At 46.1% G+C, this 17,540-nt stretch overlaps 1 protein-coding gene and 1 non-coding gene across 3 annotated transcripts; one reads left to right on the plus strand and one right to left on the minus strand.

Moving 5' to 3' along the window:
- Nucleotides 1-699: 699 nt before the first annotated feature.
- On the minus strand, nucleotides 700-12,011 carry LOC147999648 (uncharacterized). 2 transcript variants are annotated; one of them, XM_087593604.1, is made up of 3 exons: nucleotides 11,735-11,911; nucleotides 6,450-6,541; nucleotides 700-3,573 (listed from the first exon to the last, which is right to left on the minus strand). In XM_087593604.1, exon 3 carries the CDS (start codon nucleotides 3,430-3,432, stop codon nucleotides 1,555-1,557), a length of 1,878 nt encoding a protein of 625 aa, XP_087449730.1. In that variant the 5' UTR covers nucleotides 3,433-3,573; nucleotides 6,450-6,541; nucleotides 11,735-11,911; the 3' UTR covers nucleotides 700-1,554. The 2 variants fall into 2 exon arrangements, with proteins under 2 accessions (XP_087449730.1, XP_087449729.1); XM_087593603.1 differs by lacking the exon at nucleotides 6,450-6,541 and having other exon boundaries at nucleotides 11,735-12,011.
- A 4,920-nt stretch (nucleotides 12,012-16,931) lies between these two features.
- Nucleotides 16,932-17,038, plus strand: LOC120098425 (U6 spliceosomal RNA). The gene has a single exon (XR_015643193.1). It is a non-coding gene; the product is annotated as a U6 spliceosomal RNA (small nuclear RNA).
- Nucleotides 17,039-17,540: the final 502 nt, after the last annotated feature.

The following is a 17,540-nucleotide window of genomic DNA, read 5'->3' on the forward strand; positions in this document are numbered from 1 at the left end:
CATAGTGGTGAACATGCAAAAGGGCAAATGTTTCAACTCATCACCAAAATACAGAGAAGAGACAGGAACAGACATGAGTCCCAGAGCCCTCTTTAAAGCACACCCCCAGTGACTAAAGTCTTGCCCTGTGTCCCAAGAGGTTTTTAACATTATTTAATCAACTCCAAGATGGGACCAAGTTGTTAATAGCACAGACTCTGGGAGATACTACAGATTCAAACCATCACATTCAGAAACATTTCAGAAGGCCATTGTGCAGTGTGTTGGTAAGGCAGGGGGAGATTTGCTTTGGTGCAGCTCCACTGTGAGTCTCGGTAGGAGAGGAAAAGAGCAGTCATATCCCCTCATACACAAGCCTTATATCTGAGCTCCTGCCATCTTAGAATGTAGCCTTGGCCACATTCTTACACGTGCCTTGCAGATAACTGATTCAGAGCTCAGTACAGCCTAGAGTCTTCTGAAAGGCAGGCCTCAGTTAGGGAATTACCTAGATCAGATTGGCTAGTGAACATGTCTGAAAGGGGTTATCTTGATTATTGATTATTTCCTTGAGTTCTCAGAGATCTGCATGCTTCTGCCTTCCAAGTGCTGGAATTAAAATATGCTACCATGTCTGGTTCCTTCTCCATTGCTGTGAGGAATTACATTATACAAATGTATGTGTCTGCTAATAAAACTCAGAAAAGGCCATGTTAGTCTTTGAGGATTTTTATTAAAGAATTATAGCGAAAAATATTTTGAACATTCTCTTGTTTTTAAGATTTATTTATTTTATTTATATGAGTACACTGTCACTGTCTTCAGGCACACCAGAAGAGGACATCAGATCCCATTACAGTTGGTTGTGAGCCACCATGTGGTTGCTGGGAATTGAACTCAGGACCTGTGGAAGAACAGTAAGTGCCATCTCTCTAGTCCCATTTTGAACATTCTTATATATTAAAATCCAATTCTGTTCCCCAAACCAGCTGGGAGGAAAATAAAAGGACGTTGCTTTCCTTGTCTTAATGAAAAGGGGTTTGTTTGAATTATGAGTTTGGTTTCTTTTCCTTTTGAAAATAAAGGTGAGTGAACACATTGAAATTTCTTCAATGACTGTCCATTCTTAAAAAGTTCATTTTCCAAACTTTAAGTAAAATTCTTTTTTTAAAAAAAAGATTTATTTAGTAGTTTTCTGTGCATGTGTGTCTTTGTGGGTTTGTGGGCACCATGAGGAGGTCTCTCATCAGGAAGCTTCCAGAAAAACACCATGTGTCTGTTCTCAGCAAAACATCCTCTCAAAAGACAGTTTCCAGAAAAACAGCACAGGACACAACTGAGTCTCCAATGAAACCAGAAATTCCCACTTCAGTGATTTCCCTAGACCCACTGAAGAAGCAAACCTGAACTTTCCACGGGCACACATCTTTACCTTAGCATTCTGTACAGCTGAAGACTGCCAAAACTGGACAGAGAGGCACCATTCATTAGAGCCAGTATAGTTAACAGACAGCAGAGACGAGTTCTACAATGACAGCAAGGCATATCATGAGCAATTGTGTAACTTTCATTTGACTAAATAGTCAAATATCTTTGGGAAATAAGAAATAACAAAAAGTTGCAATGGTTCATTTGAAAAAAAAGAGCAAAGAGGACTCTGTAAATGAGAAACAAAGGTGAAGAAAGCAGCAGGTACATGTGGCAGGGCAGCAGGTATCCATGGCAGGGCAGCAGGTATCCATGGCAGACCAGCAGGTATCCGTGGCAGACCAGCAGGTATCCGTGGCAGACCAGCAGGTATCCGTGGCAGACCAGCAGGTATCCGTGGCAGACCAGCAGGTATCCGTGGCAGACCAGCAGGTATCCGTGGCAGACCAGCAGGTATCCGTGGCAGACCAGCAGGTATCCGTGGCAGACCAGCAGGTATCCGTGGCAGACCAGCAGGTATCCGTGGCAGACCAGCAGGTATCCATGGCAGACCAGCAGGTACATGTGGCAGACCAGCAGGTATCCATGGTACAGGTATCCATGGCAGACCAGCAGATATCCGTGGCAGACCAGCAGGTATCCGTGGCAGACCAACAGGTATCCTTGGCAGGCCAACAGGTACATGTGGCAGACCAGCAGGTATCCATGGCAGACCAGCAGGTATCCGTGGCAGACCAGCAAGTATCCGTGGCAGACCATCAGGTATCCGTGGCAGACCAGCAGGTATCCGTGGCAGACCAGCAGGTATCCGTGGCAGACCAGCAGGTATCCGTGGCAGACCAGCAGGTATCCGTGGCAGGCCAGCAGGTATCCGTGGCAGACCAGCAGGTATCCGTGGCAGACCATCAGGTATCCGTGGCAGACCAGCAGGTATCCGTGGCAGACCAGCAGGTATCCGTGGCAGACCAGCAGGTACATGTGGCAGGCCAGCAGGTATCCGTGGCAGGCCAGCAGGTATCCATGGCAGACCAGCAGGTACATGTGGCAGACCAGCAGGTATCCATGGTACAGGTATCCATGGCAGACCAGCAGATATCCGTGGCAGACCAGCAGGTATCTGTGGCAGACCAGCAGGTATCCTTGGCAGGCCAACAGGTACATGTGGCAGACCAGCAGGTATCCGTGGCAGACCAGCAGATATCCGTGGCAGACCAGCAGGTATCCGTGGCAGACCAGCAGGTATCCGTGGCAGGCCAGCAGGTATCCATGGTACAGGTATCCATGGCAGACCAGCAGATATCCGTGGCAGACCAGCAGGTATCCGTGGCAGACCAGCAGGTACATGTGGCAGGCCAGCAGGTATCTGTGGCAGGCCAGCAGGTATCCATGGCAGACCAGCAGGTACATGTGGCAGACCAGCAGGTATCCATGGTACAGGTATCCATGGCAGACCAGCAGATATCCGTGGCAGACCAGCAGGTATCTGTGGCAGACCAGCAGGTATCCTTGGCAGGCCAACAGGTACATGTGGCAGACCAGCAGGTATCCGTGGCAGACCAGCAGATATCCGTGGCAGACCAGCAGGTATCCGTGGCAGACCAGCAGGTATCCGTGGCAGACCAGCAGGTATCCATGGCAGACCAGCAGGTATCCGTGGCAGACCAGCAGGTATCCGTGGCAGACCAGCAGGTATCCGTGGCAGACCAGCAGGTATCCGTGGCAGACCAGCAGGTACATGTGGCAGGCCAGCAGGTATCCATGGTACAGGTATCCATGGCAGACCAGCAGATATCCGTGGCAGACCAGCAGGTATCCGTGGCAGACCAGCAGGTATCCTTGGCAGGCCAACAGGTACATGTGGCAGGCCAGCAGGTATCCATGGCAGATCAGCAGGTATCCGTGGCAGACCAGCAGGTATCCATGGCAGACCAGCAGGTATCCTTGGCAGGCCAACAGATACATGTGGCAGGCCAGCAGGTATCCGTGGCAGACCAGCAGGTATCCATGGCAGACCAGCAGGTACATGTGGCAGGCCAGCAGGTATCTGTGGCAGACCAGCAGGTATCCATGGCAGGCCAGCAGGTATCCATGGCAGACCAGCAGGTATCCGTGGCAGGCCAGCAGTTATCCATGGCAGACCAGATCAGCAGAAGAGACTAGAGGTACCTGTGAGTCATAAAGGACCACAATGCAGAAAAACTGAGAAATAGAGATACCAGAGAGATCAATTTTATTATGTTTATTTATTATTTAGCTCATGTGTATGTGTGCAAGTGTGCAAGTCCCAGGGTACAATTGGAGTCTCTTCTTCTACCATGCAGGCCTTGGGGACAGAATCCAGGTTGTCAGGCTTGGAACCAGCCTCTTAGAATAGAAATCCCTTCTTGGAAAATTAACTTGAGAGGACTATGCCTTCATCACACTTCCCAAACTTTCCTGATCACAAAACACCTGTGAAACAAATTTATTGATAGGATACTGATAAGCACTCACTCATGAGCTATGGCACATATCCACATCACAATAATGAAGACAGCAAAGTAAGTCACACCGATAAGTAATTGAGCAAGTGATCAGATTTGACTTACACATCAGTTTTTGACAAAATGCAAAATAAATGCTATGAACAAACTACACCAAGTAGTCAACTTTTGAAAATAAATTGTTCTTCATTTAAAACAAAGTTTAATTGGTCTCCCAGACAGTGAGGAGGAAGGAAGAGTGGTAGACAGTGAAAGAATAGTAAATACTAAAGATATATGGAGAGGTTTGTCTCAGGACATATCACAAGGAGATGTTAAACTCTGTAAATAAACAGGAGAGCCAAGTATGCTCTTGGCTGGCGTGTGCCTGTGTGAGAGGATTAATCCACCACAACTTCATGCAGACAAAAAGCTCTGTACTGGAGGATAGAACCCCACAAATAAAACACACACACACAAAAAAAAGGAATTCAGAATGTGACAAAAGACAGCTCATTCAAGAAAAGCTATCCAATGGGCAGGCCTTGGAAAGTATACTTGCATCCAAATCTCATTTGTCACTACAATTTAATTCAAATGCAGAAGAAAAGTAAACTCTAAAAAGTACTGAAGGAAAACATGGATTATATTGTAAGAAAGAAACCCACAGTAGTAAAAGCTTTGCTCTGGACAACAGAAAACTGAGCCATCGTACACTACTATAGGTAATAACATCCACCAAAATGTTAAAGTCTTACACGGCATCACGGGGAAACAAAATGAATCAGAAAAACCTGCAACTTGCTTTCACTGAGTGAAGACCAATTCCCTCAATGGTTTAAGGACCTGTGTACATTAACATGCAAAAGATACTGAAATAAAAAAAAATTGCCCAAAAGTTCCAAAACACCTCACAAAAATGGCTCTCTTCTAACCACACAATGGCTCTCTTCTAACCACACAAAAAGATGCTCAACCTCATAAGTAAGAAAATGCACGTTTAAACCACAACGTAAGGCTGTTCCCAGATTATTGGACTGACAGAGGTGGGGATATTGCCAGGACACTGCTGGCAGGGATGGCTGGATGGAGGGGTCACTCACATTCCTGGAAAGACTGAACTTAAGACTCTCTTCCTGGTGCAGGTGAATCTCATGCTTGTTGATCCAGCAATTTCTAGGGTTTTGTCTTTCAGATATGTTGGCATGTGAATGAAACGCAGGGCTCAGAACAAAATCTTGGGAACACACTCAGACAATCTGGTCTTTGAGCCTCCTGCTAACTGTGTTCTGTGTATCACCTCATGTCCACAGCACAGGGCACACTGATCTATGAGGGACACAAACAGGTCCAGTTCTCTGATTTCGCAGGAGCTTAGGAGAACGAGGAAGAGCTACTGAGCCATTGACAGCCTAAGGCAGTCAGCTCAATAAGACAATGGATCCCGCCCCTCCTCACAAACCTTTAACTCAATTCAGTAACTTCCTTTCTTTAAGTGTGTTTTTTGTTTCAAAACATACATACATACTCACTCCTGCGGGACAGTCCTGCCCCTGTTGTTCTCCCTTCATTCTGCTCAAACCGCCCACGGGAGGGTCACTAATATGCTTGTCTACATCTGCCAGATTCCCCCGGGCCTTCTCAGCCCTCCCTGCCAACCTCCTCTTTACACTGAGGAAGCTACACTTTTTTGGCGGCTTGTTGCTTAGGATGCTGTTTCTCACCATGCTACAGGATTTCCCATGTCCTTTCTGGCTTCGTCCTCCTTTTCTTCTCTCTTATAGCCTTTCCTGCCATTCTTAGCCATTCTTGTGGCCTCATTTGTCAATGCTGCCAAAGCATCTATGTAATCCATCCTTCCTTGGGAATTTAGCATTAGTAATTGCTTAACACTGGATCTCGCCAGCCCACGGCTGGTCCTTGTTCTCTGAAGTGACCTAAAGTGTCCCCTCACTGTCAGCTGGCCTCCCACCCTCTGTTACAAGAGCCCTTTTAATGGGAGAGGGGGATATTGTCTCTTGGGCAGCAAATGGGTTCCTTGGAAGATCTATAAATCCTACTCTTTTAAGGTCTATCTATCAGCAATTCATCAACAGTCAAAATTTCTTGGGCCCAAAGCAATTAGGACAAAGGCGTTAGAAAGGGCTTCTTAAGGGATGAAAAGGAAATCTGAGAACCTTGCCTCTGGACATTTCCATCAGGCTGGGGATACTTGCCAAGGCAGATCGTCCAAACTCACAAGAGCTGCCCTCCCTAATCCTGCTTCCAGTTCCCAACCGGCTGACCATGTTCTTGCCACAGCTAACGTCATCTTAAATTCTACAGTTCCCTGTGGAAGCCTGAGTATTTTGTTGATTCTTCAGCTTCCTTCTGTGGAGCCAACCATATCCGGCCTTCTGTCTCCTCTTTCTCTTGCTCCCTCTCTCCCCTCCTTCTCCCCATCTACTTCTTGTTTATCCCCTCTGGCCATCCAGGCCACCCAGACTGAGTTGGGGATCTTCCCCTCTTTCCCTTGGACCCACTCTTACACTCTCCTGCCTTCCTGCCACAGGCTTCTGGGCAGCTCTCACACCCTCCTACCTTTCTAGCCACCATTCTTCTGCTGCAGCAATCCTGTCAAATGCAAACCGAGAACGACATTTGAATATTTTGGAATTTCTCGTTCTGTTCTCCTAAAATATAAGAACACATCCAATGAAACACGTGTCGTGTGCCTTCACACACAGATGAATATAATATGTACAAGTAATACTGTATATGACCATATAATAATGAGATATAAAATTATGTGAAAATTCAAGAATTTGGGAGGGTTATTTCCTATATCTCTGTCCAATGTAACCCAGTTCAATAATCAGAACCTCTACTTTCCTTGGAATTTATTCTGTACTTTTGTGAACTCTCTGCTGTTTGACACCAGGTCCTTTTTTCTCAAAATTTCCTTTCTTTTCACCTGAATGCCAACTGTACCCAGAATCCCAGGTCAACTGTCAGCCCTTCAGTTGGGGCTTCCTCCATGTGCTTTCTGCATCTACAGTCCACTCCGTACATATTTATACACCAGTGACTGCATCACACTGGGCTCAGCTGTCCCCTCCTGCAGACTGTGGGTCTGGAAGGTAAGGAGACCTATCCTGCTGAACACAAATGTAGATACTAATACCCCCACGGCAAAGCTTTGGAATCATCATGGAGCATGCTAAAGAGGAAATGTACTGACTACTGAAGGCGTCAGTGAGGGATACCTGTATTCGCAGGCTTGAGACAGACTTCTTCGAGTAAACATCTTAAGCCCTAAACTGGGATGAGTTGGTCTGGTGAGAAAAGTTTTTGCATGGGGTGAAAAGTTAGAGATTACGAAGAAAGCAAACCAACCAATGCTAAGCACAGTGTCTAAAGGCGAAGGAGGAGGGCGTGAGGAGTCTCTGACTGGATTATGGTGGAAAGTAGCCACAAAAGGGGCTCATAAGGTGTCACATAAGGAGATGACCTGGATCCCCATGACAACACATTTGTCTGTCCTGCCATGTCACCTGGAATGTTGATTCAAAAGTGACCTTCTCGACTAAAGGAGAAAAAAAAAAGTCAGAAGTAGCTGATTCATAAATGTTCTAGAAATACCCGAACTTCATTCTGAATTCTTTGGAGAATGCAACACCCTATACAAATGCCTAACAGCCAAGTAAGGTGTGATTGTTCAGAACGTGACCTCACCGCCTGGTGCCCCAAACGTTTGGTTGCCTAAGACTTCAGTCAAGTCATGGGATTTGAGCACAGAGGGAAGAAATTGGGGGCTGGAGGTGGGTGATGGTGGTTGTGGTAAACGCTTAATTCGCTTAATTCGTTGTAGAAGCTCCAGAGCTGGGGCTGCATTGCCTCAGCCTCCCCAGGGATGGCTCATTTCCACACCAGAGTCCTCTGGATACTGCAGGTAGCCATGGAATGCGAACTCTATTTGTCAAAACAAGCCAGTCCCTTGTTCAAGAGGTCACATGGATGTGGTGCTTTCCACAAATATGAGTCATGGAGGGAGGAACAGAGATGGTTGTGAAAAGAAGGGAGAAACCTAAAAATAACAGTTCCACTGAAGGGTGGAGCTGGAGGCCAGGCTTGTGTCACATTTTGGCCGCCATCTCTGTGAATTCCCCAACTAAAGCAGCAAGCGAGTGAAGGCTGCAGACACTTATGAGCAGGAAGCACAGCAGGTGCCTAAGCAGAGTCACCAAGGATCCTTGTCACTTATTCTTAAGGCTGGCTCCCAGGAGTACAAAGTCTTAAAGACTTGGATCCCCAGTAAATGAGAAGGACGACATTAGGCTGCTGTCAGCGACACACGTGCAAGGATGCCTGTGTGGTTTAGCCACTCTTCTCATCTTCTTTCCACAGCTCCATCTACTCCACGGGGGCAAGGGCCTTGCTCGTTCTGTTTCAACTCCATCCTCAATGTCCAGCAAACATAAACATTTGCCTAAAGAAAAATGAGAGGAATGTCTGCCCCCTAGTCCTCCCAGCTTGCAAGAAGGCAACTGAGTAGTGGGTCTGGCGACCAGGAAGCAGGGACAGGACTTCAGCATGACTCCTTGCTTAGTTCTCTCTATATACTGAATCATTACTGTTACTCAGAAAGGCTGAGGCTGTTCAGCTTTGGGCCAATGAGACCAAACATGAGGTTACTGCCAGTAGGTTGGAGAGAATGGTATGGGTTAGGGGTTGAACATGGGTGGAGCTGGTAAGGACAAAACAGCACTGAGAGCTGCCGAGCACAGCCTTGAGGCACAGAATTTGTTTCTAGTACAACTTAGAGGAAAGTGTGGTTCAAGGGCTGTGGCACACTCGGATCTCACTTTGCCTTGTGCACACAGTGCTAACAGTTTTTAAATAGAGGTGATGGGCGTGCTTTTGTGTGCTTTGCTTTTTTTCTTAATAATCAGGCAATCGTTGACATCTGTCCATTGGCAAGGAGCCATGAAGAAGACCATCCAAACAGAGAAGAGAAAAGCCAGACTGGCAAGTGGGTTGGCTGGGAAAGCAAAGCCAGATACTTTGTCTCCAGTCCCCAAGGATGAAAGGATTTAAAGTTCACTGTGGGGGAAGGGGAGGGGGAGGAAGAGAGGGATTGTGAAGGATTGGAATGGATACAAAAATGGGCATTTTCCAAGTCAGTGTGCATTTGCCTCACAACTCCTTGCTAAAAATAAAAGTCTCTGAAACAAAAGGCTTCTGAGAGGTCAGAGTCAGTAAGAACAGCAAGGTGAGGGGACAACAGGGGACAGGGAGGACAGCTATATCTGGGGCCTCATAGCCCTGCACAAGAGGAACCAAATAAGAAAGCAGGGCCCTACCTGCATCACTGTCCAAGTCCTGGAACAGATGGACATTTCTGTTTCTAGCGAACGGGATGGCCAACTTTGACTTTGACTCATTAAACAACTTTCCAGAACCAAGACCCGAGATCACCCATCTATGGCAGCTCATGACTTCGCTTGGGTTGGGATAATTTGCTGGCTGGGAAACCAGAGGAGATAACTGATGACAAGCTCATGTTAAGTCCCTCTGGCCCAGCCTGTGAATTCAGGCATAGAATGAACTATATGCAAACCATTGCTTCTTTGGTCAAGCTCCTGAAGAGAGAAGCTCACGGGGATTGACATACACACATGTGATGGCCAGGATGGGTTTTGGAAAGTGCACAAAAAGCTGTTAAGATTTCAGTTTGAGATCACAAACCCTCATCAGACGGGAAAAGCAAGGCACCAGGTTATTTCGTATTTAAAGCACAGGGATGGCTGGAAGTCTGTTCTTTTGAATCTGAGTTGTAAAGCACGCACATCAAAACCAGCACGGGCCTCCTCACATGCGTCACCAACGGTACTCCTCCCACATAAATGTCAAACACCAAACGTGCTCTGATTTATTTGGCTTGTTTTTTTTGTCTTAAAAAACACAAGTAAACAATAGTTGTAGAATAAGACCATATTCAAACTCTGTAATGAATAAGGGTGTGCTTCACAATGAGAGGAGAGCATGATTGACAGGGGAACAATTTCAAATAATCATACAGGAGAACGTAGTAGAGGGAAGTTTCAGTGGAGATGCGGTGGCTATGGAATCATTGTAAAGGAGGATGCTGCGTGAGTCTGAAAAGGGAAACTTATTCAAGTAGCCACATACAACACATTTAGCCTCTGAATGAGACTCGTAGGCATCCTATACCCAATGCATCCCTCTCGTGGATCATCTAAATTCTCATTCTGAACTTGTTTCTCTTCCAGGGTTTCCTAGTACATTCCCAAGAATGGGAATAGTTTTGACATTTCTGACATAACCTTGGGGGAACCTGAAGACATTAAACCAAGACCTTACGTTTCCCCAGCAGCTGTCAGACGCCTGTCTAAACAGTCTCTCGCTGATCTACATGAATTCCCTTGAATACCACATGCATGTTCTATTTATATGTTTCCTTGTCCCGAACAAGATTTGGCCCCATTGTGTGGGAGCAACATGGAGAAAGAAAAACAAAGTCTATCCACAGAAAGAAAAATGGAGAATGTGGGAGCTTGGAAGAACTTACATACTTTGTTTGGGGTGATGTAAGAGCCTTTGAAACACCTAACACACATTCAAAAAATGTTGAGGCTTACCAGCTCTGTCAAGTGGATTGTCATTAAAAGGAGAAATGTAAACACTGGCTGGCCTGTCCCCACCCTTTCCACTTCCCTCACCAGCCCCCGAAGAACCTAGCAAATTAGTACAGACTCCATTTGGGTGGAATTAAGGACATGTCTGTTGAAGGGGGTGGGTATGATGGAGAGGTGGGGGCCCAAGGGAGGAAGATGAGGCTGGGATAAGGCTGGGTGAGCCACCCTGGTGTTTTAAGGAGGCACGGGGAAGCCAGGATGACACTTTATGGATTGGGAGTAATGTTCAGAGAATTTGGCATTTCTGCCACAGGGCGCTGACTGCCCTGCCAGCAGCTTTCTCTCTCCCTGCTGGTAAAGTGCAGGAGAAAAGGGTTAAATAAATGTTTGTGATATGATAAGGTGCTGGTTTACTCAAGGAATGACAGATCATTGGCTCCAAAGGCAGTCCTGACAAATAGTCCACGAGAGCTGGCTCTCCCCTCCAGTGGTGTGATCTCCTCCCAGGATTCCGCTCTTTCTGAGGACTAGCTTGCTCTGGGAATTAGGAAGAAGGATTTCCCTGCAGTTAGAGAGGGACATGTTGGCGCTGAGGGCTGCAGCCTCCAAGGCTGGCTGGGAACTTGGAAGGGCTGGACCTGGGGAAGCTTTTCTGGCCAGGAACAACCCCTCACTGTTGGCCCAGCACACAGTGCCAGTTCTAAACAGCACCCTGGGGTCCTGCTCCCTATCCCAAGGAGGCACTCTCTCCTGCTCCCCACAGAATGAGGAAAGAGTTTACTCCCCAGGAATGATGTCTTCTCCCAGGAAATTCTGCTGCTCTGCTTGCCTGTGATCACAGACTTTGCACATGCAACAACTGTGTGACTCCCTGTCAACACTCATGCCCAGAGCATACATGCCTTCCCCTGAAAACCCTCTCTTAGCCCCATGAACTTTCTTCTCTTAGGCTCTAGTGATTTTATAGCTATGAGAATTCCTTCCAGATCCCCAAACAATGAGATAGTCACAGGCAGCTTATGCCCCTGGCATTGCTGAAAATCAAAGGTACCTGATCTGAACACCCAGAGCCAGTCAGATGCTGAGGCCATGACACCATGCTGGGAACTATGACTGGTTCAGCCCCTACCCTATTTCCTCATCATACTCTGAGTTGGCTCCAGACCACAGAGCCAGCGTTCTGGGCCCAGAGAGCTTTCCTTAGCACAGTTCCCTGTCTCTACTCACCCTTCTGGCATGCGGTGGAGGCTGCTCGAATACTGGCCGAGTAGAAGGGTTCACACAAGATGTTTGGCATAGTTCTCATTTAAAAGAGCTCAGTGCCAAGATCAAACACCAAGGGGGAAAACAGAAAGTGTCAGGATATCACTGCTATTTTCTTCAGGACTCTGGGAACTACTGTGTGGTTTTCACAATAGTCCTGTAGACTTACCAGCCTGGTTCCCAGTTTACAAGACACCAGGCACCAGCTGGAGAGCCCAGTGAGTGAGTGCCCTTCAGACATGGTGACTCAGGTTAGAGCTGACGTTATCAAACCTCCATGTTTAGGCTATTTTTATGATTGTATTCAGTGCTAATAGGGCTCCTTGAGCGGACATAGTCATGTGCTCATGCTTAAGGGCATGAGATAAGACTCTCGTCCCCAAGAGCTTACTGACTGACTTTTGCAAAAACCAGATGGCAGAAAATGGTTTCCCTCTGCCCATCAGCAGTGATTGAGGGGGTGGAGATGAGAAGGGAGCAGTCAATCCATAAGTCTCTCAGAGTGGGACCTCTGCTTTAACGTCATTCCTTGTGATGCTTTACTGCCTCTCTAGCTATGAAAGTTCAAAATAATTCTAATAACAGTTTTATTAAAGGCTAATCAGGTCATGAAGATGTCTCCTACCGTTTACAAACATGAACACTGGACTGCCAGCGGGGACACAAAAAGTGTTGAATGGCCCTATCAGTCATATCTGAATTAAATGCTGTGAGGATGGGTCATAAGGATCTTCTTAAAGATTTACCTTCTGTGCCCAGTGGAGCAGCGGGAACCAGCGTTCTCCACCCACACACCAGTATCAACTAACCTCCAGGAAGCCTTCCTACATGTGAGTCAAGGAACGCCCTAGTCAACCTAAAACTACCTGTTGCTTTCCGACAATGAGTATCAGCTTGCTATGGCAATGTGAGAATGATCCTCTTATCACAGGTGTAACCCCAGGGATGAGTTAAGGAGGTAATTGGGCACTTGTTTTGTCCTCATCTACCTTTTTCAAAGCTGACCCTGAGGCTGAGAAGAATGGAAATAGTAGACATGGGTTGCAATGATGGGCGTGCCAGCAGGAAGCGTCAGGAAGCCACAGTACAGTGTATTATGAGAAGGCTTTCACTGATGGCAGCCAGCAATATGAAGGGCACACCCAGAGCTCTCCTTCCCTAAGAGCAAGGTGCTGGGCACAACTCTGTCAGCTCCTCTTTGGCATTGGTAAGTTACTGCAGCCCCTTCCACCTCAATACTGCCACCCTTGCCCTGTAGGTTCCCTTAGCCAGGACAGGTTCCAAGATGGGTTACATGTGCTTGTGGTGCAGCCACCAAAGTGTGAGCTTGATGGAGGGAACCACGAATGCATAGGAAGGAACCTGGCACAGTCTGCCACAGGTTTCCTTCCTTCTTCCCCCCTCAGTCCTTTCTTCTTTCCTTCCTTATATTGAGAAACCCTTTTGAGAGAAGTTAGTGATGTGTATGAATCTGCCTGCTGAGTGGAATCTTAGGGGATGTATCTTAGGGGAGAAGGGAGGGAGGAAAGGAAGTGGGTAGAGAGAGAGGGAGGGAGAGAAGCAAAGAGCTCAGCTGAGCCTTCATAGCCATACTCCCTCCTCTAGCTGTTTGCTATGCAATCTCATCAATGTACCCAGACTGTCTCCAACCATATGCAAAGGGTTGGTACCCACAACCTTGTACACAAACCAAGAGATTCTCCTGTGTGTTTGCTTGACTCTGCATTCCCATCCCTATGTGTCTGGCAGTGACAGGTTACCTGATTAACCTCCAGGGAATGGATACAAAGACTCACACTTATCTCTTCTTTCTTTCTTTCTTTCCTTCTTTCTTTCTTTCTTTCTTTCTTTCTTTCTTTCTTTCTTCCTCTTTCTCTCTCTCTCTCTCTTTCTTTCTTTCTTCCTTTCTTTCTTCTTACTTAGTTTTTATCCAGAACCATAAACTTAACTTTATAATTCAGCTAAACTTAGAAGGGAATCCCCTCCCCTTGCATCTATGAAGGTGCTCCCCAACTCAGACACCCACATCCACCTCCCTGCCCTGGCATTCCCCTACACTGGGGCATTGAGCCTTCACAGGACCAAGGACTTCTCCTCCCCTTGATGCCAGACAAAGACATCCTCTGCTACATATGCAGCTGGAGCCATGGGTCCCTTCATGTGTACTCTTTGGTTGGTAGTTTAGTCTTTGGGAGCTCTTGGGGGGTGGTCTGGTTGGTAGATATTGTTGTTCTTCCTATGGTGTTGTAAACCCCTCCAGCTCCTTCAGTCCTTTCCCTAACTCCTCCATTGGGAACCTTATGTTCACTCCAATGGTTGGCTGTGAGCTTCTGCCACTGTCTTTGTGGGGCTCTGGTAGAGCCTTTCAGGAGACAGCTATATCAAGCTCCTGTCAGCAGCACTTCTTGGCATCTACAACATTGTCTGTATATGGGATGGATCCCCAGGTGGGGCAGTCTCAGGATGTCCTTTCCATCACTCTCTGCTTCACATTTTGTCTCCGTATTTCCTTTAGAAAGGAATCATTCTGGTTTAAAAATTTGGAGATGAGTGGTTGGCTCCATCCCCCAAGCAGGGGCCTTGCCTGACCTCTGAATATGGTCTCTACAGGTTCTCCCTCCACTTTGTTGGACATTTCAGCTAATCTCATACCTGTTGGGTCCTGGGAGACTCGTGCTTTCCTGTCGTCTAGGATTTTCTTGTGGCTACTCCCAGTTCCCCATACACCATTGCTACACACCTCTGTTCAATTTCCTGACCCTCTGTATATCATCCCTGTCTCCGCCCATACAAGATTCTGCCCGCTTTTCCCCTCCCCCTACTCTCTTTCTCCCAAGTCAATCTACTGCCTGTGAGTTGTCCAGTGGGTATTCCAAGCATTTTGCCTAATATCTACTTAGCAGTGAATACATATCATATGTGTTCTTTTGTGACTGGGTTACTTCATTCAGGATGATATTTTCTAGATCCATCCATTTGCCTGTGAATTTTATGAAGTCATTTTTTTCTAATAGCTAAGCAGTATTCCATTGTGTAAATGAATCACATTTTCTGTATCCATTCCTCTGTTGAGGGACATCTGGGTTCTTTCCAGCTTCTGGCTATTATAAATAATGCTGCTATGAACATGGTGGAGCATGTATCTTTGTTGTATGTTGGAGCATCTTTTGGGTATATGCCCAGGAGTAGTATAGCTGGGTCCTCAGGTAGTACTATGTCCAATTTTCTGAAGAACCTTCAGACTGATTTCCAGAGTCGTTGTACCAACTTGCAACCCCACCAACAATGGAGGAGTGTTCCTCTTTCTCCACATCCTCTCCAGTATCTGTTGTCACCTGAGTTTTTGACCTTAGCCATTCTGACTGGTGTAAGGTGAAATCTCAGGGTTGTTTTGATTTGCGTTTCCTTGATAACTAAAGATGTTAGGACATTTCTTTAGGCGCTTCTCAGCCATTCAATATTCCTCAGTTGAGAATTCTTTGTTTAGCTCTGTAACCCATTTTTAATAGGGCTATTTTGTTCTGTGGAGTCTAACTTCTTGAGTTCTTTGTATATATTGGATATTAGCCCTTTATCAGATGTAGTATTGATAAAGATCTTTTACCAATCTGTTGGTTGCTGTTTTGTCCTATTGACAGTGTCCTTTGCCTTACAGAAGCTTTGCAATTTTATGAGGTGCCATTTGTTGATCTTAGAGCATAAGCCATTGGTGTTCTGTTCAGAAATTTCCCCCTGTGCCTATGTGTTCGAGGCTCTTCCCCATTTTCTCTTCTATTAGTTTCAGTGTATCTGGTTTTATGTGGCAGTCCTTGATCCACTTGGACTTGAGCTTTGTAGAAGGAGATAAGAATCAATTGATTTGCACTCTTCTACATGCTGACCTCCAGTTGAACCAGCACCATTTGTAGAAAATGCTGCTCTCTGCACCCAAATCCCGTGGGAGGGAGAGCTAAACCTTCAGAGTGGCAGACAAGCCTGGGAAACCAGAAGAGACTGCTCTCTGCACACACATCTCGGACGCCAGAGGAAAAAGCCAAAGACCATCTGGAACCCTGGTGCACTGAAGCTCCTGGAAGGGGCGGCACAGGTCTTCCTGGTTGCTGCCGCTGCAGAGAGCCCGTGGGCAGCACCCCACGAGCGAACTTGAGCCTCGGGACCACAGGTAAGACCAAATTTTCTGCTGCAAGAAAGCTGCCTGGTGAACTCAAGACACAGGCCCACAGGAACAGCTGAAGACCTGTAGAGAGGAAAAACTACACGCCCGTAGGCAGAACACTCTGTCCCCATAACTGACTGAAAGAGAGGAAAACAGGTCTACAGCACTCCTGACACACAGGCTTATAGGACAGTCTAGCCACTGTCAGAAATAGCAGAACAAAGTAACACTAGAGATAATTTGATGGCGAGAGGCAAGCGCAGGAACCCAAGCAACAGAAACCAAGACTACATGGCACCATCGGAGCCCAATTCTCCCATCAAAACAAACATGGAATATCCAAACACACCAGAAAAGCAAGATCTAGTTTCAAAATCATTTTTGATCATGATGCTGGAGGACTTCAAGAAAGAAGTGAAGAACTCCCTTAGAGAACAAGTAGAAGCCCACAGAGAGGAATCGCAAAAATGCCTGAAAGAATTCCAGGAAAACATAAATAAACAAGTAGAAGCCCATAGAGAGGAGACACAAAAATCCCTGAAAGAATTCCAGGAAAACATAAATAAACAAGTAGAAGCCCATAGAGAGGAGACACAAAAATCCCTGAAAGAATTCCAGGAAAACACAATCAAACAGTTGAAGTAATTAAAAATGGAAATAGAAGCAATCAAGAAAGAACACATGGAAACAACCCTGGATATAGAAAACCAAAAGAAGAGACAAGGAGCTGTAGATACAAGCTTCACCAACAGAATACAAGAGATGGAAGAGAGAATCTCAGGAGCAGAAGATTCCATAGAAATCATTGACTCAACTGTCAAAGATAATGTAAAGCGGAAAAAGCTACTGGTCCAAAACATACAGGAAATCCAGGACTCAATGAGAAGATCAAACCTAAGGATAATAGGTATAGAAGAGAGTGAAGACTCCCAGCTCAAAGACCAGTAAATATCTTCAACAAAATCATAGAAGAAAACTTCCCTAACCTAAAAAAAGAGATACCCAGTGCTCGCTTCGGCAGCACATATACTAAAATTGGAACGATACAGAGACGATTAGCATGGCCCCTGCGCAAGGATGACACGCAAATTCGTGAAGCGTTCCATATTTTTGCATTTTCAGCAAATGGTGCTGGTTCAACTGGAGGGCAACATGTAGAAGAATGCAGATCGATCCATCCTTATCACCCTGTACAAAGCTTAAGTCCAAGTGGATCAAGGACCTCCACATCAAACCAGACACACTCAAACTAATAGAAGAAAAACTAGGGAAGCATCTGGAACACATGGGCACTGGAAAAAATTTCCTGAACAAAACACCAATGGCTTATGCTCTAAGATCAAGAATCGACAAATGGGATCTCATAAAACTGCAAAGCTTCTGTAAGGCAAAGGACACTGTGGTTAGGACAAAACGGCAACCAACAGATTGGGAAAAGATCTTTACCAATCCTACAACAGATAGAGGCCTTATATCCAAAATATATAAAGAACTCAAGAAGTTAGACCGCAGGGAGACAAATAACCCTATTAAAAAATGGGGTTCAGAGCTAAACAAAGAATTCACAGCTGAGGAATGCCGAATGGCTGAGAAACACCTAAAGAAATGTTCAAC

The sequence above is a fragment of the Rattus norvegicus genome, chromosome 18 (genome assembly GCF_021556685.1).
Source record: "Rattus norvegicus strain SHRSP/BbbUtx chromosome 18, alternate assembly SHRSP_T2T, whole genome shotgun sequence".
Lineage (NCBI taxonomy): Eukaryota > Metazoa > Chordata > Mammalia > Rodentia > Muridae > Rattus > Rattus norvegicus.

Excerpts from the sequence above, each read along its gene's own strand:
- LOC147999648 (XM_087593603.1), bottom strand. The coding sequence starts at position 3,432 with ATGTACCTGCTGGTCTGCCATGGATACCTGCTGGTCTGCCACGGATAC.